The sequence below is a fragment of the Lutra lutra genome, chromosome 17, assembly GCF_902655055.1.
Source record: "Lutra lutra chromosome 17, mLutLut1.2, whole genome shotgun sequence".
NCBI classification, from domain to species: domain Eukaryota; kingdom Metazoa; phylum Chordata; class Mammalia; order Carnivora; family Mustelidae; genus Lutra; species Lutra lutra.
In genome coordinates, this window is record NC_062294.1 from 52,017,889 (window position 1) to 52,037,715 (window position 19,827).

The 19,827-nt window shown below is 60.0% G+C and overlaps 4 protein-coding genes across 18 annotated transcripts in view; 2 read left to right on the forward strand and 2 right to left on the reverse strand.

The window, feature by feature from the left end:
• Positions 1-15,801, reverse strand: FAM83E (family with sequence similarity 83 member E). 2 transcript variants are annotated; one of them, XM_047709905.1, is made up of 6 exons: positions 15,791-15,801; positions 7,930-8,984; positions 6,742-6,909; positions 6,232-6,356; positions 2,545-2,989; positions 1-1,111 (listed from the first exon to the last, which is right to left on the reverse strand). In XM_047709905.1, exons 2-6 carry the CDS (start codon positions 8,401-8,403, stop codon positions 836-838), a joined length of 1,488 nt encoding a protein of 495 aa, XP_047565861.1. In that variant the 5' UTR covers positions 8,404-8,984; positions 15,791-15,801; the 3' UTR covers positions 1-835. The 2 variants fall into 2 exon arrangements, with proteins under 2 accessions (XP_047565861.1, XP_047565862.1); XM_047709906.1 differs by lacking the exon at positions 15,791-15,801 and adding an exon at positions 9,474-9,493 and having other exon boundaries at positions 7,930-8,484.
• Positions 3,954-5,110, forward strand: SPACA4 (sperm acrosome associated 4). Its single transcript, XM_047709913.1, has one exon. The coding sequence runs from the start codon at positions 4,243-4,245 to the stop codon at positions 4,621-4,623; it is 381 nt and encodes a 126-aa protein (XP_047565869.1). The 5' UTR covers positions 3,954-4,242; the 3' UTR covers positions 4,624-5,110.
• Positions 10,285-13,962, reverse strand: RPL18 (ribosomal protein L18). Its single transcript, XM_047709911.1, has 7 exons — positions 13,820-13,962; positions 12,590-12,676; positions 12,169-12,276; positions 11,613-11,711; positions 10,929-11,052; positions 10,784-10,853; positions 10,285-10,400 (listed from the first exon to the last, which is right to left on the reverse strand). The coding sequence occupies exons 1-7, from the start codon at positions 13,820-13,822 to the stop codon at positions 10,325-10,327; spliced, it is 567 nt and encodes a 188-aa protein (XP_047565867.1). The 5' UTR covers positions 13,823-13,962; the 3' UTR covers positions 10,285-10,324.
• Positions 14,094-19,827, forward strand: part of SPHK2 (sphingosine kinase 2) — an 8,237-nt gene continuing 2,503 nt past the window's right edge. The window contains exons 1-4 of one of the 14 annotated variants that reach the window (XM_047709886.1): positions 14,094-14,242; positions 15,126-15,368; positions 18,252-18,738; positions 19,597-19,746. In XM_047709886.1, coding sequence (XP_047565842.1) covers positions 15,330-15,368; positions 18,252-18,738; positions 19,597-19,746 — 676 coding nt within the window. In that variant the 5' untranslated portion in view covers positions 14,094-14,242; positions 15,126-15,329. The other 13 variants (XM_047709887.1, XM_047709888.1, XM_047709890.1 and 10 more) reach the window with 13 other exon arrangements.

The window sequence follows — 19,827 nt, forward strand, 5'->3', positions numbered from 1 at the left end:
CCGCGCCGCCAGGGCCTCCGGGGAGGATGAGGTCTTCTCCCCGACCCCGCACGCCAGTGGGGTCGGTGACTCGGAAGCCCCTGCCGGAGGCGAAGGTGCTGCGGGGAGGCAAGCGCTGGGCACCTGCCTTCCCCAGGGCCGGGGCGCTGCGGCGGGGACGCCTGGGGGATGTGAGGGAGGAGGGGGCCAGCACCGCATTCCTGGGTCTTCTGCTAGGCTGTGCAAATGCAAGATTCTGCCATCACGCAGCTTTATTCTGAGCAGAGGGAAAGGGAGCCCCCAGCAACTCAGTCCTTAGCACCGGCAAAACAGCCCCAGGGCCCCTGGCCCTGACCCATCCCCCGGCAGCTGTGTCCCCATCAATTTCTAGGCCGTCATCATTCAGCCCCGCTCCCTGGGTTGGATTCTGTCCTCTCCCCTGCCAAGCTGTTTACCCAGAGCTCCTGAGCACGGTTTGTGCCCGAAGCTCCCCCACTTTGTCCTAGGGGCTCCCCACCTTCACCCCACACAATTCACAGCACGGTGGGGAGGGGGGGCGGGGGGGGGTCACTCAGCCAGGCCCCTCCCTCCACAGGGAAGTTCTGGCTGGGCCAAAGTGGGACATGCACTGTTCTAGGATCTTAGCTCCTCAAGACTTTCTGCCCATTTCCTAAACTGTGACACTGGCCTCTAGGGTGAGCACTGGGCTTGCCCGGGTTCTAGAACAAAGAGAAAAAAAATCCCTTCTGCTGCTTTCCGGACAGACACCCACGCCAGAAGCCTTGTCCCAGGCACCACCCGGAGGCAGGGGGCTTGGAGCTGCTGGTCAGGCCGGCCCCGTGCGGCTTTGGCTCTATTACGGCTGCCCCCTGAGTCCTGCCTGGGCAGCCCAATCTGGCTGCTGGCCTCCTCGGGGTTCCAGGAGTTTGGAGGCAGTATCCACACCAAACCTCCTTCGGGTCGGCGACAGATAGCGGACGCGGCAAGCGGGATGGAGGGGCAGGGTGCTGCCCCAGGGCTGGGACCGGCCCAGAGGACGGGGCTCTGTCTCACCCCTGGGGGCCCCTCCAGTGCCCCGCTGCCTCATCAGGGCCTTGGCTGGGGTGTCCTTGGAGCCCCAGGATGTCTTGAACTGTGGAGGGAAAGAGAGGGAGGTGAGAGAAGGCTCCAGGGTCTGAGTCCCGTGTGTGTGTGTGTGTGTGTGTGTGTGTGTGTGTGTGTGTGTGTGTCTGTCTGTCTGTCTCAGGGCAGGTGAGAAGGCAGGGAAGGGAAGTGAGTCAGGAGGCCAGGAGCCCCCAGACCCTCAGAGGGCCAGCTGCTGTGTTCCCCCTGCAGCTTCAGGGTGGGGAGGAACAGGAAGCTGCCAGAAGCTGCCCCCGGGGGAACAAATATTTGCCAAGGGAGGTGATGGTGGGTGAGGGCGCCTCAAGACCGAGTGGCAGTGAGGACCTTGCCCCGGCCCTGCCCATCCCTCTCCTCCCCTGGGCTGGAACAGAGGGAGGTGATTCCTGGGACATTTCTCCCTCACCCTTGGAAAAGGTCTCCACTAGTTCCCATGTAGCAGATGGGGAAACTGAGCCCAAGAGGGGCACAGCTCCCAGAGCAAGGGGACCACGGGTCTGCTGGCATCCAGGGCGGGGACGCCTGCTTGTCCCTCATCTCTCTGCTCTGACCCTCTCGACAGCCCACTGCACAGCTGAGGCCACCGAGGCTCCGCCCAGGGTCCCAGAGAATTAAGGCAAGCTCGGTGGGAAGCCAGCGTCTCACCAGCTGAGAGGAGGGGCGCAGGGACCTCTCACCACACGCCCTCCCCGATACCCTGATGACACTTGAATCTGGGAAGCCAGGGTTTAAAAGCATTTAACAGCTGCCCCGGGAAGGTCACAAGGGCCAAATCTCTCCCTCGTGCCTCAGTTTCCTAATCTGTGAAACGGGTGGGTGGAGAGCCACAAGAACATCCACCTCAGAGGGTTGTGGCAAAGATCCAATTCAGCCATCCCTGTGGCATGTGGCACGGTGCCCACGATAGACCTTGGCCAAGTTACTTGACCCTTCTGAGCCTCAGCTTTCCCGTCCGTAACCAGGAGCATGAGAAGGGAATTACCTCACTGACCTGGGAAGAGGACCTCGTGAAAGAAATAACAAATAAATTCCACCATGGGGATGTATCATAATGCTTATTAGTGTTCTCATTAGTTTGTCCTCCCCTCACTCACTCCTCCTTCCCACCAAACCGCGACTGAGGACAGTGGCTGCGCCCATTTGCCAGATGAGAACACAGAGGGTTCTGAGAAGGCAGATCTCTGCTCAGCTCTCCCCATTAGTGGGTCATGCCAGGGTTTGCACCCAGAGTGCTTCTCTCTTGGGGTCCCTGCCCGAAACCACCCAGCGCTCCCCTGCCCAGCACGCAGTAGGGCTATAGGGAATGGTCGCTGGGATCAGGAACTCGGGTGGGTGTTGTGCTTCCCCCACCCCCAGCCCCGGCGTGGGGCCCGGCACATAGTAGACCCTCAGCTGCCCCATCCTCTTCCTCTTGTTTATCAGAGGCCCACCACCAGCTCTCACCTCGCTGTCCCCGTCGCTGGAGCCGGACAGCTGGGACAGGCGGCTCAGGTCCCACAGGGAACGGCTGGGCCGGGCCGGGGGGCCGCTGGGGGTCCGGACACGCTGGACACTCCTCAGGACATCGCTCAGCGCCGGCCCTGGGGCGGCCGGGGTCTCCTGCCTGTCCCCCTCAAACACCCGGCAGGCGGCCAAGCATTGGGCCAGTAGACCGTCGGGTGGCGGCGGTGACATGGGGGCCACAGAGCGGCGGCGGGCCACGCGGTGGGGGTTGTGAGCCAGCCGCAGCCCCCCCACGGTGCTGATGAAGGGGCGCTGGGTGGGCGCGGCCGGGAGCGGCCAGGAGGCCGCGTACAGTGTCCGGAACTCTCGGCTGAAGGCGTCAGCAATCTCGCCGGTCAGCAGGGTCACCAGGCCACGGTGCAGACGAGAGTCACTCCACGTGAAGCTGGGGGGCATGCAGTGAGGGGTCAGGATCTCCGGGTCACCCCTGGGGTGCCTGGTCTCGACCCCATTACTGGTCCCCACCCAGTCCCAGGGCAGGCTGTGTGACCTCGGGCATGTGCTGCAACCTCTCTGGCTTCCGCATTCCCCTCTGTAGAATGAGAACCCCCCAGGTACGAACCCAGAGGACTGATGTGACAACAAGAGTTAAGATACCTTAATGATCATCTGGAAGCCAGCCTGAGCTTAAACTGGGACGCTGCCCCATCCCCAGCAAAGGAGGCCATTAGTGCCTCAGTTTCCCTCTCTGAGAAGAGGTGCGATTAGTCTTCTGACTAAATGGCCGCGAGGCCCGTCTTCAGACTGGGCTGCTTCTTACATAATGACAGCCATCTATTAAACACTTGCATGAGGTAGGCTCCGGGGGTGTGGGCTCCGTGCCTCAGTTTGCATCTGGGATACGAAGCGAAGATGTAGGAAGATTGGAAAGAAAGAACAAGGGGTTGAGCTGCCTGTATGGTGCCCAGCCCGCGCCCAGCTGGCTATGATGGGCCGGTCCCCTACTGTCCCTGTGGTCACAGTGCTCCTGTGGTCACAGTGCTGGTATTTAAAGCACCAGGCTTTAAGGTCTGGGCACACAGCAGGTGCCTTTGGGAATTAAATGCACCTGGGCTCTAATCCTGCCTCCAGGGACCTCAGCCACATTCCCTTCATTTCCCAAGCTTTGGTTTGCCCATCGGAAAAACAGGATCACCAAGGGTCGTGTGCCCCAGCGGGCCCGGTGCCCAGAGAACAGATGTGTCAGCCACCGGGATGGCGAGGGTTAGTCCAGCGTCCTTACCTTGGCAGAGTGGCAGTGTCCTTGCTCCCTGGCAGGTTGGCAGGCCCGTCTGCCTGCAGATTGTGACACCCCTCCCCCCACCTGTGACCTCACCCCTGGAGGGGCCAGTGGGAGCCTGGAGGGGTCTGTGAGGTCACCCCATTCCACTCCACAAAGAGTGCCGTCAGGTAGAGGCCGCTGGCTTGTCTCTGTCCCGGGGAAGCTTCTGAGACCCAAGGACTCGTGAGCCGCGGTCACGACGGAGCCCCTGAGAGGGACACGGAGTGCTGGGAAACAAGGACCCTCCGTGCGCTGACCCTGGGAGGCCCAGACCAGGGGCAAAAGTCTCGAGGGCCTCAGGAGCATCATCCAGCAGTTCCAGGAGGCCCAGGAAGCCCACGGCCTGGCTTGGGCACCGTCACTGCCGCCAGGCCACCATGGTCCTCGGCTGGCTGCTGCTTCTGGTAATGGCTCTGCCCCCAGGCGCCACAGGTGCCAAGGACTGTGTGTTCTGTGAGCTGACCGACTCCAAGCAGTGTCCCGGCATCCACATGCGCTGTGGCGACGATGAGGACTGCTTCACGGGCATCGGGGTGGCCCCGGGCCTTGGCCCTATCATCAACAAAGGCTGCATACTGTCCACGTCCTGCGGCCACGAGGAGCCTGTCACCTACATGGGCGTCACCTACACGCTCACCTCCACCTGCTGCTACGGCCACATGTGTAACAGGGCCCCCAATCCCGCAGGCGGCCGGACGGAAGGGGTCGCCGCCGGCCTGGCGCTGGGCGTGCTGCTGCTGCTCCCACATTTGCTTTGACCAACCCGAAGGGCAGGGCCTGGGACTGGTCTCCCGGCTCCGCTGCTCCCCGAGCCCCCCGCCTCCACCCCATCCCCCCCCATTAAATGGCCAGAGGCCCTGGACAACCTCGTGTGGCCCCAGCTTCATCCATTACCAGGGCTGTCCACCCGGAGCCCAGGGCGAAGCATCCTCAGGCCACCGAGCACGGCCCGGAGGGTTTGGCTGGACCCCTCTACTGTATTTCATGGGTTCTAAGACGTGTAACTTTTCCCATGTCGATCGGGATGCTTCTTTTTGTCGGGGGCACCTTAGAGTCGATGAAATATGGTTCAAATGAACAACGATAATAAACAACCGCTAACGTTCACAGAGCGCTGCTTCTGTTACGTGCCAGGGCACCTTGATCTCGCTTGAACCCCCGGACAAAGCCGGGAGGGAAGGCAGGTGCTTTCTGAGACGGCCCCGGTCTCCAGGGTAGCGGTTCCCCCGAGGGTGGTCCCCGGAGCGGCAGCACTGGGGTTGAACAGGGAGCTCGTGGGAAATGCCCATTCCCAGGGGGTGGGGCTGCGAAGGCGCCCCAGATCTGTGTTTTTAGGGAGTCCTCCGGGTGATCCGGACACAGGCAGGCCCCAGATTGAAAACTGCCAGTGGAGAGCGCTGGTCATCCGCTGGGCACATCAGCACCCCCCGCAGGGGACAGCTGGCAATGTCTGGAGACACTTTTGGTGGTCTTAATAGGGAAAGGGGAGTGCTCCCGACATCTACAGGGTGGAGGCCGGAAATTCAGTGCAGCCCCCCACGATGCCCAAGGAAGTACCCCCAACACAGAATTATCTGGCCCCAAATGTGAGGAAACCCTGTTCTAGAGGGACTAACCGTACCATCCCGATCTGTAGAAGGGGAAGGGAGGCACAGAGAGGTGAGGTCAGTTGCCCAAAATCACACAGCCAGGAGCCGCAGAGCCCCAATTCGAAGCCAGGCCACCCGACCTGAGGGTCCACGCACCCCGTTCCCTGCCACATGACCACCCTATGAGGCAGGTGCTGTTATTAATCCACACTTTCCAGATGCGGAAACAGATACGGAGCAGGGGGAGGCACCGAGCCGGTGTGTCACAGAGCTAAGAAGACAAGGAGCCAGGAGCTAGACCCCAAACACAGGGAAAGGGGGACGCGAGCCAGGATGAGGGTCGGTTCCCTTGCTTACCAATTCTTATTTTGTTACAGATTCTTAGAGAGATAGAGTTACCACAAGGCAGAGCTAGGACTCCCATCCAGGTCGTCCTGGTTTTGAAACCCACACATAAACTATGGGCCCTGTTTTCCAGATGAGGAGACACAGTGTCGAAGAGATGACCCTCCCCCCAGCCTCTCCCCAGCCGCGGCCCGGTCACTAGGCTGGCCAGCAGGAGGAGCCACTGCCAGACCCCCATCCCCCACTACCCCGGGCAGGTCTGGCTCCACCCCACGTGGGTTCTGCCCCTTGGTATGCCCATCCTCTACCAGTGAGGGTGCTTAGACCCATTTCACAGACCAGGAAAGTGAGGCTGGTGGAAAGGGGTGCCAGCTACTCTCTGAGAGTTGGGGACAGGACACCACCGGGTGGTGGGGGGGGGGGCAGCCGTACCTGTAGGATCCGGAGATGACCCTGTGGCCGTCCAGCAGCACAAACTTCTCCCGTACACTGCCGCTCACCTGCCGTCGCCAGCGGCTCTGGAAACTGCAGCCCCACGTGACACGGATATCTAGGTTCTGGAGTGGAGGGGTACACCCTCACTCAGGCCAACCCTGCACACCCCCACTCACTGCCTAGGGCTCAGGTCAAGGGGGGGATCCCTCCAGGCTGGCTAGGACCTGGGTGGCCCATGGCTCTGTAGAAAGGTCTGTCCCAGCTTTTCCAGAGCTACCAATACTGGGTTTCGGGGATCTCTTGGAGATAGCCCTAACTCAGAGGGACCCTGTGGGAAGACCAGCCTCTAATTTCCCCAGCGCGATGGGTGGGCATCGGAACTCTCCTCGGGCATCCACCTCGATGAGCTAGGACGCCGTGGAAGGGTCTGCCCCCCCCCGCCCCCGCCACCGGCTGGCCCTAGCGTCGGGAGAATGGGGACTCAGGTCCCTCCCGCCAGGCTCCTACCTCGGTGCCCCAGGGGTTCACCCCCAGCTGCTGGGCCAGTGTCAGGAAGGCAGGCAGCCGCTGGTGGTCCAGAAGCAGGTAGACAGGCACCCAGCGACGTGTGGCGGCGTCTACCAGGTCCAGAAGCAGGTCTGGGTCAGTGAAGATGTCCATGACCACGGCCACTAGCTGGGGAGTGGGGAGAGGGGCTGTGGATGGACCCTGGAGCTCCAGAGATGTTCAGGGGGTAGGGGGGACCCTGGGGGCTGAGGCGTCCCGGGCATGGGAGTTTAAAGGCCTGGCCTCGACGAGACGTTCAGAGGGGCTGTGGGAGAGACCCCCCACTGTGCATACAGCGCCCGCATGGGAATGAGGAAAAGACCATCCTTCCCGAAGACCAAGGTCTCTACTTCTGGAAAATTCATCATAATCGTGTCTGCAGTGGCACACGGTGCTCCGTGTGCTGTGACACTGGATGGTGGCCCTGCTCCAGGGCTCAGTGGGCTGGGTCCTTGGGGGTGCCCTGAAGGGGGAGGAGGGAATGATCTGCTTGGCCACCCAGGGGATCTCTGGGGACCAGGGCAGGGGACACTGAGGGCCTGGATCTTACAGGCAGAAACATGTAGCAGAGATGACTCCTGACCCATGGGCCAGACAGCCTCGGTTCAAATCCCCACTCAGCCACTTACCGGTGAGAGACTTAACCTCCTGTGCCTCAGTTTCCCCATCTCTCCTCACTTGGGATAATAAGTCCCAACCTCCCAGGACCCTCCTGGTGATTATAAATGTTAACCCACGTAAGGCACTTAGCGTGGGAGCTGGCAGGCACAACGCTGTTAGATAAAGAAGAGGCTCTCCGGGGGGCTGTAGGGGAGACATCTGGGCCCTCTGTGGGAGGAAGGATGGACACCTATTCTAAGGGTGGGGTGGGGTGCAGTGGGGTAGGTGACTGAAACCAAGGGATCATAATTAGGTCCAAGGGGCATGAATGCCCCGGGGGACCCAGGCCTTGGAGAGAGGGTAAGGAGGAGGTCTGGGGAATGTGGACACTTGGGTCCTGGGGGATGCGAGGCGTGGACTCGTGAGTCCCAGGAGGGCAAGGGTGAGACGCCCAGGGCTCGAGGGGATGCGCCACTCCCAGGTCTGAGAGCTGGCATGTGAGGATGTCTGGGTCTGGGGAGTGGACACCAGGCCCCCTGAGACCCCCACCTTGCAGGCAGCCTGGATTTCCCGGCGCACCAGCTCCTTGAGGGGCGGGTGGCCCTCTTCGGGGGGCTGAGTGTACAGCTGAGCCCGGGTGATTCCCTTCCAGGCCAGGTCCTCTGGCCAGCCCAGGCGCAGCGTGGGCACCAGCTCCTCTGAATGTCCTGGCCAGTAAGTCAGGCTGCCCGAGTCCCGATCGGTGGCAGGGGCTCCCTCTGCTGCCCGGCCAGGCGGCTGCTTGGATGCAGTCCAGTCCTCGGCCGCCGCCACCAGGCTCTGGAGCTCTTCCCCACTCAGGAAGGGCCGCAGCCCCTCGCGCTGCATGCAGGCCTCGAACGCCTCCACACCCTTGCTCAGCAGAGCCTCCAGCGCCAGCCGCTGGCCCTCAGAATACAGGAAGCCGGGGCTGGCCTCTGTCAAGGGCAGTCCCCCGGCCCCTGACTCCTCTCCTTCCAGCGCCGCCAACTGGGATGCTGCCATTGGGCTGCTCGTGTGGGAGGACCGTGAGGCTGGCTGGCTGAGGGTTCGGCCGTCTCTGGACACCAACCATCTGGGGGTCTCCTGCCAGGTAGATGTTATGTGGCCGGCTGAGGCTTCCAGGGTCGCTCCGTGAAGTCCCCTGCGTCCCCAGCTCCCCGTCCTGACAATCACACAGCTCAGGGCATGCGCTGCTCAGATCAGACCGACTAGTAGCCTGCCTCCAGCCGCCACAGTGACAGGCTGGCCATCTGAACTTCTACCAGCTGTCTCGGGGTCTAGTGGCCCCAACGGACCCGTTCGCTTGATCAGTCTCCGTCAGGCTGAAGGGCCAGCTGGGCTGACCAGAGGTCTGGCTGACTGGCCAACCATCTCCAGGCAACAGCCACAGGCTGCCTGCCTGTCTCTAGCACCCAACTGTCCCTGACTGAAGGTGAAGTGGGCTGCCTCTCTGCCCTTGACCGATAGATACCACGTGAAACTGACCCTGTCCAGCTGGTCTTTTTGATTATTTGGCAAACACCAACTGCTTTCTGCTAGCAGTGCTGGTACCTAGCCGCCCGGCGGAGCACCCTGCCGTGTGGCTGGCTCACTGGCTCTCACTGACTGACCATCCCAGGCACCTCCCCTTTGGACCTGCTCTCTCGGTTTGGGAGGAACAGGCTCTAGCCCTAAGTCTGGGCATCCCCCTTCACCAGAAATGAGGTCTCAGTCTCTGTCGCTTGGGGACTCTGCCCCTGGGGCGTCACCCCTACTTGGGCTGCTCCGGTGGAGGATACACTCAATGGGGGCTTGCATCACCATGGGACCTGCCCATGACCTCAGCGGCCCTTCTAGCTGGAGGGCCTGACTTGCCACTCTTCCTTGGACTGGCCGCCCCCACCAGTCTCCCAGCCAGAATTGTCTTGGGCTGTCCTCTGATCTATGCTGATGCCTGGCGGAGCTGAGCTGTCTGGGTTTCTGCCTGAATCCCACGATCTCCTGCTAGCTGACCATCCACCTGTTCCTGACCAAGGACCACCCTTGGAGGCTCCTGACCCAACCTCTGGCCTGTGGACCCAATCCCCACAAACCAGCAGCCCCTCCTTCCAATCGCACACCCAGGCGGCTTCCTTCCTCCACACCACAGCGAAAAGGCCTACAAAGAGAAGAGGAATAAAAGCAGGACTCCCTCTCACCCCATCCAGCTCCAACATGTTCCGTCCCCCATCCCCTTTCCCTCGTCTTGCCTTTTCAGAGGTCAGAATACGGGGGCCTGGAGACCTCCTGCCCTTATTTCTTCTGTTCTTCCTGCGTCTGGCCTCATTCTCAGGTTTTAGCCTGGGATCCGGGGAACCCAGCCCCTTGTGTAAACAGAGGAGGGCCCAGACAGCAGGTCCCTGGGAAAGGCCTCCTGTGCGGGTACGGGAAGGCCCTAACGCAGGGAACACACTCATCAGGTTACTGGCCCAGGGCCCAGTGACCTGCCAGACTCAAGGGGGAAAAAGGGGAGCAACTCACCTGTTCCCATGTACCCCTCCCCCACCAGTCCCAACCCCTCCGTACTTCCCGGTCCATGCCCCGCCCACCATCCCTAGCCCCTAGCAGCAGGTGTGGCTAATCCGGGCGAGGTAACAGGTTCGGAAACACCTGTCACCTAGCTTATTAAAGGGGCGGGACCTTGGCCCTTAAGGAGGCCCTAGAGTGTCCCACAGCGCAAGATCGACAAGCACGCATCATAGCCACAAGAGGGCGTCTGCAGGGAGAGCGGGACTCCACCCAGCAGACGGAAGGGCTTCTCCTTGGCTGGTTGGTCTCCATGGAGATGGGCACCCACTCGGTCCACCCCGAAGGCTCCCATTCACTCCAATCCCCTACCGTCCCCCAGAAACACACAGAGGACCATCAGAATTCAAAATCTTTAATAACAACGCAGGATCTGGGGTTAGTTTTTGTAGCCTCGGCTGGCCCTCCGGCCTCTGGCGCGCTCGAACTTCCGGCCCTTGGATCTCACGTAGGGTCTGCGGGGAGGGAAAAGAGGGTGAGAGTGCGGCCCCGCTGGGCTCGAACGCTGAGGAAGCCCTGAGCAGCGCGTGGCTCGCTCTCACAGAGCAGCACAGGGACATCAGAAGGGGCGGGGAAGGGACACTGAGCAGGTTGCTGGAAAAGTCTAGCAGGGCAAGAAGGAGCGGGGAGATGCAGACTCCAGCCTGGCACAGCCCCCAACGGGGCGCTTCTAGGGCTGGCCGGGCAGAGTTCTCAGCAACGGGGAGTAACAGCTTGAGGACAAAGTGTGGAAAATGAGGTGGGGGAGTTCCCGGGAGGGCTGCAGCTGGACCGGGGTGAGAAACAGAAGGGACCGGAAGCATGGCAAGGCCCAGACAGCAGGGCTGGGTGTACTCACTTGGTGTGGCTATGTGGGGTTCCGGGAGCCTTGCCAAAATGCCTGTACACCTCTCGGCCCTTGCGTGGCCCTGGGAGGGGAAGATGGGATCAGCCAGGGACCCAAATGCAAGAAGTCGCCATGGGAGCCACTGAACATCACTCACCAGACAGCAAGACAGTGCCACAGCCCTTGGGGGAGTCCAGGGCCAACTGGTCAAAGGTGAGGATCTTGCCTCCAGCTTTGAGGATGCGGCTCCGGGCACGGCTGCTCACACGCAGTGCGCACACCTGGGGGACACACGGGACAGGCACGGTCAGAACCCCCACCCCGTACAGCCACCCAGGGACTGCGGGGCCTTCTTCTCCACGGCTCTGGCCCAGCAGAGGCATCTAGATGCTTGCGAGCCCAGTAAGACTGCCACGGGGGAAAGCTTCCCTAGTTAAGACAATAGCAATTCTTAACAGTTTACGTCCAAAACCTCCCTTAAGGCCACAACAACCTGAACTTATTACGGATAAGGAAACAGAAATTAAAAAGACCCAGGCCACTGAGTGGCCAAGAAATCTAGATGTGAAGCCAGGCTGTAAGGCTCAAGCACCAGCAAGCACCATTAGGGAGGGACCCAGAAGGCTCTTGCCTGGGGACACCCACCATGGCTAATGCCAAGGACGATCCCCCTTCAATCCTAAAAGCCACCCAGACGCCTGCCTCACCCAGAGGAGAGAGGGGACTGGGAAGGCATCACAAGCCTCGTGGCACCGGTGACAGATCATCAGCAGAGCGAGGACACGAGCCAGGTCTGGGCGCCAGCCCACCCACCATGACCCTGCGCCCCCTCCACACTCACCTTCAGTTTGGGCACCTCCTGGACCCGCACGTCGTCGGTTATGGTCCCTACAACCACAGCGGTTTTGTTTTCCCGGCCGGGCAGCTTCATCTTCCGGATCTTTGGTGGGGGAGGACAAACGCGCACTGAGGAAGCTCCTTCTGGCGTTTAAATCCAACCCCACTGGTCACGCATCCCGAGGACAGAGACTGTTGGGCCCTGAAGGGGATAAAGCCACCCGCGCCTCGCCTCTCAGCCAGCAGAGGCCTGACCTCAGGTCCAGCCAGGGAAAAACCCCGGAGACACAATGCAAGCACAGAGCCTCCAACAGAGCTCTCCTTCGAGAGCGCTTGGGACATGTAAGGCCTGACCCACACGGCGAAGCCACCGCAGCCACCCCCCACTTCACAATGAGACGAGCCCAAGCCACTCACAGACCCACCGCTGTTCAGCTACAACCCCAGGGCCAAGGGTGTGCCCACCATGGGGTGAAGTCAACCAGCTGACGGCCAGGCCCCCAACCCCCCCACCCCAGCTCTAAGACACAATCCGGCCGTTCCCCAAATCAGCCCCTCACCATCCGGGACAGGGACAGAGGCGGTCGGTTGGTGCGACTCATGAACAACCTCTTCAACACGACTTGGTTAAAGGTGGAGTTGGTTCGTCTGGCCAGAAACCTGTACAACTGGAGGAGCGAGAAAGAATGGAAACCCAGGGTGGCTCACATACCCCCCAACCTTCAACCGAAAGACAGAACAGCATGGTTTGGCCTGACGAGGTTTTTACGGCTTTTCCCCCGCCCCACTGAGCCCAAGGAGCCCCCAAATCCCCTCCCCACTCCCCAGAGGCTGAAAACGCTGAACCCCAGAAGCCTTGGGCAGAACCACGGATGCGCGCCTGCCCCGCAGGGCCCGGGAACGGCCTGGGGCCCCGAATGCCGGTTCTGGAAGCTGCAGTTCTGGGCAGCCCTGCCTAAGGCTCTCAGGCCTCAGCCTCACCTTGACCAACAGCCTCAGGTAGATGTCCTGGCTCTTGGGCTCCTTGCGCCGAACCTTTCGGTCCTTGTTGTGACGGATGTCGACCCCCTGCAGAGTTAAGGAGAGACCACGGACCCACACCTGACCTAGCAGCTCACTCACCCCCGAGGAAGAGCCGGGGCCCCGGGCTCTGAAGGGACAACAAACCCCGGGCCCACCCCGAGGAGACCTGAAAAAAATCTTCTGAGCCTCAAATGACCCCAACTTAAAAAAATATATAGGAATGCTACACGCAAAGCCTTCAGCACGCGGCACCCTGAAAAGCTTTAACAGAGCAGATGCGTCGACTCAGAAATTTTCACTGTTTAGAAGGTGTGTTTGCCGGTAATAGAGGCCAAGGACGGACCCTCCCTAAAAATACAGCAAAGAACCTTTATTTGCAACTTACTCCATGCAGAACTAGCACCGGAACCTCCCGCGCACAACCTGCCTGACTCCAGCAGCCTTATGCAGCCGTTTCCCACTTGAGCTGAGAAAACCGAAGAGGAAGCCACGGTTTCCCCCAGGCCCCGGCTGCCGTCCGGAGGGTCTCTAACAGGCCGTGCCAGGAACTGTGAAGAACTACGGCATTATCCCTAGCTCCCTCTTCTCCAACACTTCATGCACGCAGTAACCTCTGATGCGTGCTTCCTACGGCTTCCTCCCAAACGCACGTCCGCGACGCGCGACAGACCGAGTTACTGGGGTCACAGCCAAGAAAAGCAAGATCACAGGCTGGACGGGGAGCACGGCTGCAAAACCGGGGCACTGGACGGTGGCCAGCTCTCCCCACCCCACCCCCCGCCCCGCCCAGAACCCAACGTTCCAGGCCAGGGGAGCGACAGGTCGGGATGGAGAAGACAAAAAGACAAGAGGTCAAGCATGCATGTGGGTCCTACGCCAGGGTCCGAATGCCGGCTCTGCCACTTCCTGGCATTGCGACCCCGGTCACATCACTTAACCTCCTTGCGCCTCCATTTGGTCATCTACTCAATTGGAGCTTTAATAATAAATGAGGACGGGAGGGGCCGGAGGCCGGTAAGTCTGACCCAACCCTGGTCTTCGAGCTCCCAAAATAATCCCCCCCCACCGCGGGAGTCTCCCCCTTCGAACTGCCCTGACATCTCTGCACCCCTCCTGGACTCCCCCAGCCTAAGACCGCGACGGATGGCGGCGGATAGTCGAACCAGGAGCATCTCAAAGCACACTCACCATGATGGCGCCTCCTGCTTAACCAGGTCCGGAAAGAGAGAACACTATCGGGGTGGGCGGGGAAAGCCTTCAGCAAGTGGCGCCTACGTGACGCCACAGGCGCGACGCGGCGCTCTACTCGAGTCGGGCCTCTCTATGGCAAATCACAGAGTGACCGAATGGGCGATTCCGGAATAAGTGGACGAACAACCCACCCGGAACACGCGCTACGTCAAGGACGGCGGGGAGGCGGGGGATGTTGGGGGGAGGGGCCTCTCTGGCCCTACCCAACCCCTGCTCTCGATAGTCTTCCGGAAGAAAGGGTTCTGGGAGCTAGAGAGATGTCGCGCGGCGCTGGGAGGTCGCGTCTCACGGTGACGCTCTGGCCCGACGCGGCCGGCCTCTCTGTGGCTCCTGGAGGACCCGGCCAGCCGTGTATTGGAGGTGAGGAGGCGGAGCTGGCGGGGCCTGTCAGGACCTCGGGAAACCTCTGACCCCACGCTTCAGGCATTTCCTTATCAGGCTCACCTCTCTATCTCCTGCGGCGCTTCCGAGGCGCAACCGCTGCTCGGGAAGTCCTACCTGAGATCTAGCCCGAAATCTTCTTGCTGCAGCCCAGTCTAGAGCATCTCCTATTTCCAATTTTTATATTCGTCTTTTACCCCTGCCCCTTCTCTGACCCCTCCCCAGCCTCTACCACTTTGGGGCTTCTTTTCCTTGCCGGAGAGATTCGAGTGGTCCAACAGACTCTGTATGAGGGCTTTGCACGGTATTGGAATGCGAAGGAGGCGCACTGAAGCCCCAGGCTTGGGGTGTGGGGTGGAGAGGGATTGGGTGAAAGCCTCCTGAAAGAAGGAGATAAAGATTCAGAGTGGAGGAGGATTGGAGGCCCTGAGGGGGGGGGAGTGGACAGAGACCCAGAGTGAGGGAAATGGAGACTCAGGGGTTGACAGGGAGACCTAGAAAGTAAGGGAAGATGGAGATTCGGGGAGAAGCACAGACATAGATGGTGAGATGGGGTCTTGTCTGCTGTAACCAAATTCAAATCCTGGCCATGCTAAGTACTAACAACAGTGTGACCTTGGGCAAGTCACTTAACCTCTCTGTGCCTTACTTCTCTTATCCGCAAAAAGGGGATAATAGACTTGGCACATAGGGTATTTTCCAGCTTTATATAAGTTAATATAAATGCTTAGAACAATGCTTTGCATGTAAGTGCTCAATACAAATTAGCCTCCACTCCTTGTTAGCCCTTCTCAGGTAGGACCAGATGGACTGGCTGGAGCAGTAGCGAAGCTGACCTGTCCCCTCTTTTTTCTTTTCTCAGGGAAGCCCTGCCCCTTTGGCCTCCCAGCACATCCAGCCCAGCCCACAGTCTGCCCCTGATGCTCCTACTTATTCATCTGTCCTCCACAGAACCAAAGGCCAGGCCCGGACCGTGAGGCCTCACTCCTTGCCCATACCACCCTCTCATGGCCTGCCGCCCAGGACCAGGGTCTTGCTGATGTGGTAACACAGCAAGGGCCAGCAGATGAATGGAAACCTTGAAGCAGAGGAGCAGCGGGACCAGGTAAGGGGTCCCTCTGAAGGTTAAGTTCACCACACCATGGGACACAATTTCCTCCTTGTCTCTGTTCCTTTGCCTTAGTGACTTGGTCCCTATCTTTGAGTCCCAGGCTCTTCGTCGGTCTGGTGGTGTGCCTGCTTTTCTTTCTCCCAAACTAAGGTGTACGTTTCCCAGTCTCTCCTTCTTCCTGGGTTTCTGTCCCCATTCCACCCACTCCCCCTTTCTGGGTATTTCTTTGGCATATATTATCGGGTACTGTTGCTACTCTGGGTTAAACAAGGTGTGTTGTTTGACAATAAAAGAAAGTCCTCCATTCATCGCTTTCTAGCAAACTCTGTCCTTGTCTCTTTCTGCATGTGTCTTTCTACGATTCTGTTCCTTGGTCTCCTGATACTATTCTCGCCTTGCTTTCTTTCCGCTTTCACTATGTCTTTCCCTCTCTATGTCTTTCTGTCAACATTCTTGCTTTCTGTCTCCCAGGCTCCCTTCCTCTCAGGCTCTGGTCCTCCAGCATCGTCTTCCTCCCTCACTCCTAACCTAGAAGTCTCTCTCAGAGAGACTCTTCCTCCCCATCTCTCTCCTTGTTTCTCTGTCTTGCCATGTTACTGGGTCATTCGCTGGGCAGAAGTTCATGTCATGCTGCCTCCACTCTGGTTTGAGTCCAAGGTAAAGAATTGGTGAATAATGAGCCTGTCCTCCCGGATTTTCATTCCAGGAGTATCGGTCTCCATCTCTGTGTCCATCATTTTCTGGGTTTTCTTGTGTCCTTAACTTTGCATAGTCTCAATTCTATTGTCTTTGTCTCTTTGTATAGATCTCTGACTTCCTGTAACTATCTAAAAAAACAGGCAGCACTCTCTAAGTCTCTAACTCTGCTTTTCTGGGTCTCTTTTACTAACTCCATCTGCATAGCTCTGGGTCTTGGTTACCTGTGTTAGGATCCGCTGAAGATCTCCTCCCTCCTGCCTCTTTTGTTTCAAAAAACTCAATGGATGGGGCAGGGCTACCACTTGCCCTCCACAAAAATGGCGTCAGCGGCGCTGACTGTAGGATCGTGACGCCGTTTCTGCTGCGCGTGTGCCCTCACTTACTATGGCAGCCGATCTCGCGAAGCGCGATGCCCCGCCCAGTTCTCAAGCCCTCCCTCGGCTGGCCCCCTGCGCCAAGCTCGCGAGCTGGCCGGCCCCGCCCCTCGCGCGCCCTCACTGGCGCGGCTCACGCCGGCCGCGCACCCATTGGCTGAGTGGATGCACACCCTCCCCCCCCCCACCCCTGGGTCTGATGGGGGCGGTTGGTGCTGACTTGAGGGGCCGCCTGGAGGAGGACTCGGCGTGTGAGGAGGGTGCGGGGGTAGGGTCAGGGACCCGAGTGTGGGGGACCGCGGGACCAAGAGGAACGGAGACGCAGGCCGGGACTGGGGTACCAGGGTGTGGGATGGAGATGGAGAACCAAAACCAGGACTGAGGGATCCGGGAATGGAAACCCAGGTCTGGGACTGGGTTCTGGAAATGGGGTGGGGATGCAGAACCCAAACCCGAGGAACCGGAAACAGAGACTCAGGATAATGGATTGGGGTTGGGGGGGACCTTTGGATGGAGACCCAGGCCCAGGTCTGGGGGACCAGGGTGGGTAGAGAGAATGGAGACCGGCCAGAGACTTGAGAACCTAGGGACAGGCTCAGGCGCAGTACTGGAGGAGATCTATCTAGGACTCTCTATCTAAGCCTGATTTGAGCTCAGGGATGGGGGCGCTGGTCAGTGCAAATTTAGGGGCGGGGCCGAGGGAGCTGCCCGGGGCTGGGGGCAGAGGTGACTCCTGAGGTGAGTCCAGAGATCCGGGTGCGTCTGGGGCAGTACTGGGCCGGGGAAGATGAGGGACAGGACTGGCAGCTGGCTGGGTGGGCGGGGTGGTGGGGAACAAAGGTGAGCAGGAAGGAGGCAGAAGCTGGGCAGAGGGCAGGGGGAAGGCCTCCCGGGAGGGGACCTCAGGCCCGGCTCCCACCCCTTCCCTGGAGAGCAGGCGGCCAGACGCCCAGGTCAGTGCTTGGGGTCCTGCTCTTGGCCCCTGTCCCTCGCAGGCGCCTGCGTGTGACTCCTGTAACTCTCTTTAGTTCCTCCATGTCACATCCCTTTCTTGATCTCTCCAGCTGTCTACACCCCTCCCTCCTGCCCCTCCTTTCTGCTCTTTCTGTCCTTTGTCTTTCTGACCCTCTGAGGACCTCCTGGAGTCCCTAAACTCTGACTCTCCTAAGTATCTCTCCTCATCCTGGGTTTCATCTCATCAAAGCTGGTTGTTCCTCTTGGAGTTCCTCTGGCTCTTAGACTTCATCCCTCTCTCTGTGTCCGAATGTCTGTTTTGTGTAACGTTTTCCATCTGGAGATAACCGTATGTGTGTGTGTGTGTGTGTGTGTTGTGTTTTCTGTCTCTGCATATCTCCACTATCCAGCTCTCTCTCCTCTGCTTTCTACTTCTCCAAAGCCCTTATTATCCAACACACTATTTGACTTCTTTCTCTTTTCTGTCTTCCGGGAGAATATGAACCCACAAAGGCAGGGATTTTTGTCTGCTTTGTTCCCTGCTGTGTTTGCTGGGCCTAGCACTGTGATTGGCACATAGAGGGTAGTGAGTAATTATTTGGGGGATAAATGAACGTACATTTGCATGCCTGGCTGTCCACCCTCCAGGATGCCAGCCTTCCTGTACAATGGGCTTCTGCCTTGTGTCCTCAGGGTCTCCCCACACTTGTCTGAGCCTGTCTGTCTCTGATGCTCCCATCTCGCCTGTCCCCGCCCCTTGTTGTTTCCTGTCCACAGGCCCTCCCCCTGCTTCTCTCTACCTGCCACAGGGGTCCTGGACTCTGACTCCTGCCCTCCTCCCTCCCCACAGAGGCCAGACCAGGAGCTGACCTGGAGCTGGGGCCACAGGCCTAGAAGCGCCCTGGACAGGGCCGAGGCCATGGCCCCCCCACCACCACTGCCATTGGCCGCAAGCACCCCGCTCCTGCATGGCGAGTTCGGCTCCTACCCGGCCCGGGGCTCCCGCCTGGCCCTCACTCTCACCCCACAGGCCCTGCACATACAGCGGCTGCGCCCGAAGCCCGAAGCCCGCCCCCGGGGCAGCCTGGTCTCCCTGGCCGAGGTGTCAGGCTGCTGCACCCTGCGGAGCCGCAGCCCCACAGACCAGGCGGCCTACTTCTGCGTCTACACCTACCCGCAGGGCCGGCACGGGGGCCGCCTCGGGGGCCAGCGGAGAGCCGCCCGCACCTTTCGGGCCGACGGGGCAGCCACCTACGAGGAGAACCGCGCTGAGGCCCAGCGCTGGGCCATTGCGCTCATGTGTCTGCTCCGTGGACTGCCACTGCCAGGGGACAGGGGTGAGGCACTACGCAGCCGCTCTCCCCTAGGGCCATCCTGGCGTCTGTGTGAACTTCCCTGTGTGGACACCTCTGTCTCTTCTCTCCTGTGTGTCTGTCTGTGGCTTGTCTCTCTCAGTCCACATTGAAAGAGTAGTAGATGCACAGGGATGGGCTACAGAAGGAAGAGAAACCACAGGCAGAGAAGAATGATTGGTGTGGGCTACTCTCCTAGATTTTTCTCTCTGTCCCCTCCCCCGCTTCCACGGGCCCTGACCACACAGATGAGTCAGAGGCTCCCCGTCTGGTGAGAGCAGCAGACTGAGACACGATTAGTCACCACCCAGGGTGACAGGCCCTCACAGAAGTCCCCTAGGACGTCCCAGGAGCCCCGAGGCGGCATCTAATCCAGACTGTGGTGCCGGGACAGGTAGTCAGAGAAGGCTCTTGCCGGAGCCCCACCCAGGTTCCTCAGTTGGCCCAAGAAGGTTAAGGTTCAAGGGTCCACATCTGGGGAGGCTTCCTTGGTCTTCCAGGATCCCGCTGGCTGGCTGGGGGCCCCACTGGTGACAGTGAGGGAGCCTTGCACAGGGTAGTAACCGGATCCTGGATTCCAGGAGTTTGAGGATAAAGAAAGTGGAACCCACAGCTTTCCTCCCTCCTGCCACCCATGGGTTCAAAGGGCACTAGGATTAGCCTCCCAAGCCCTGCCTTTGTCTCGGCCCCTGGGAGAGGGAGGCGGGGCTGCACACTCGGAAGCCCAGGAGAAAAACAGTTCCCAGCAGGCGGCTGTGCCAGCCCTCCACTGGGGGCTGTTTGCACTTCCGCCTTCTGAGGTGAGGGGCCTGGGTCTGTAGCCTCCTTCCCCTGTCTTTGCAGAAATCACCCCCGAGCTGCTGCCGAAGCCACCCCGATTGCTCCTATTGGTCAATCCGTTTGGGGGGCGGGGTCTGGCCTGGCAGTGGTGTAAGAACCACGTGCTGCCCATGATTTCTGAAGCCGGGCTGTCCTTCAACCTCATCCGGACAGGTAAGGGCCATGGCAGGCTGGAAGTAGGGGCTCGGAGGGGGCTAGGGTCGTGGTGGCGGGGCAGAGTGGAACAGCCTGACT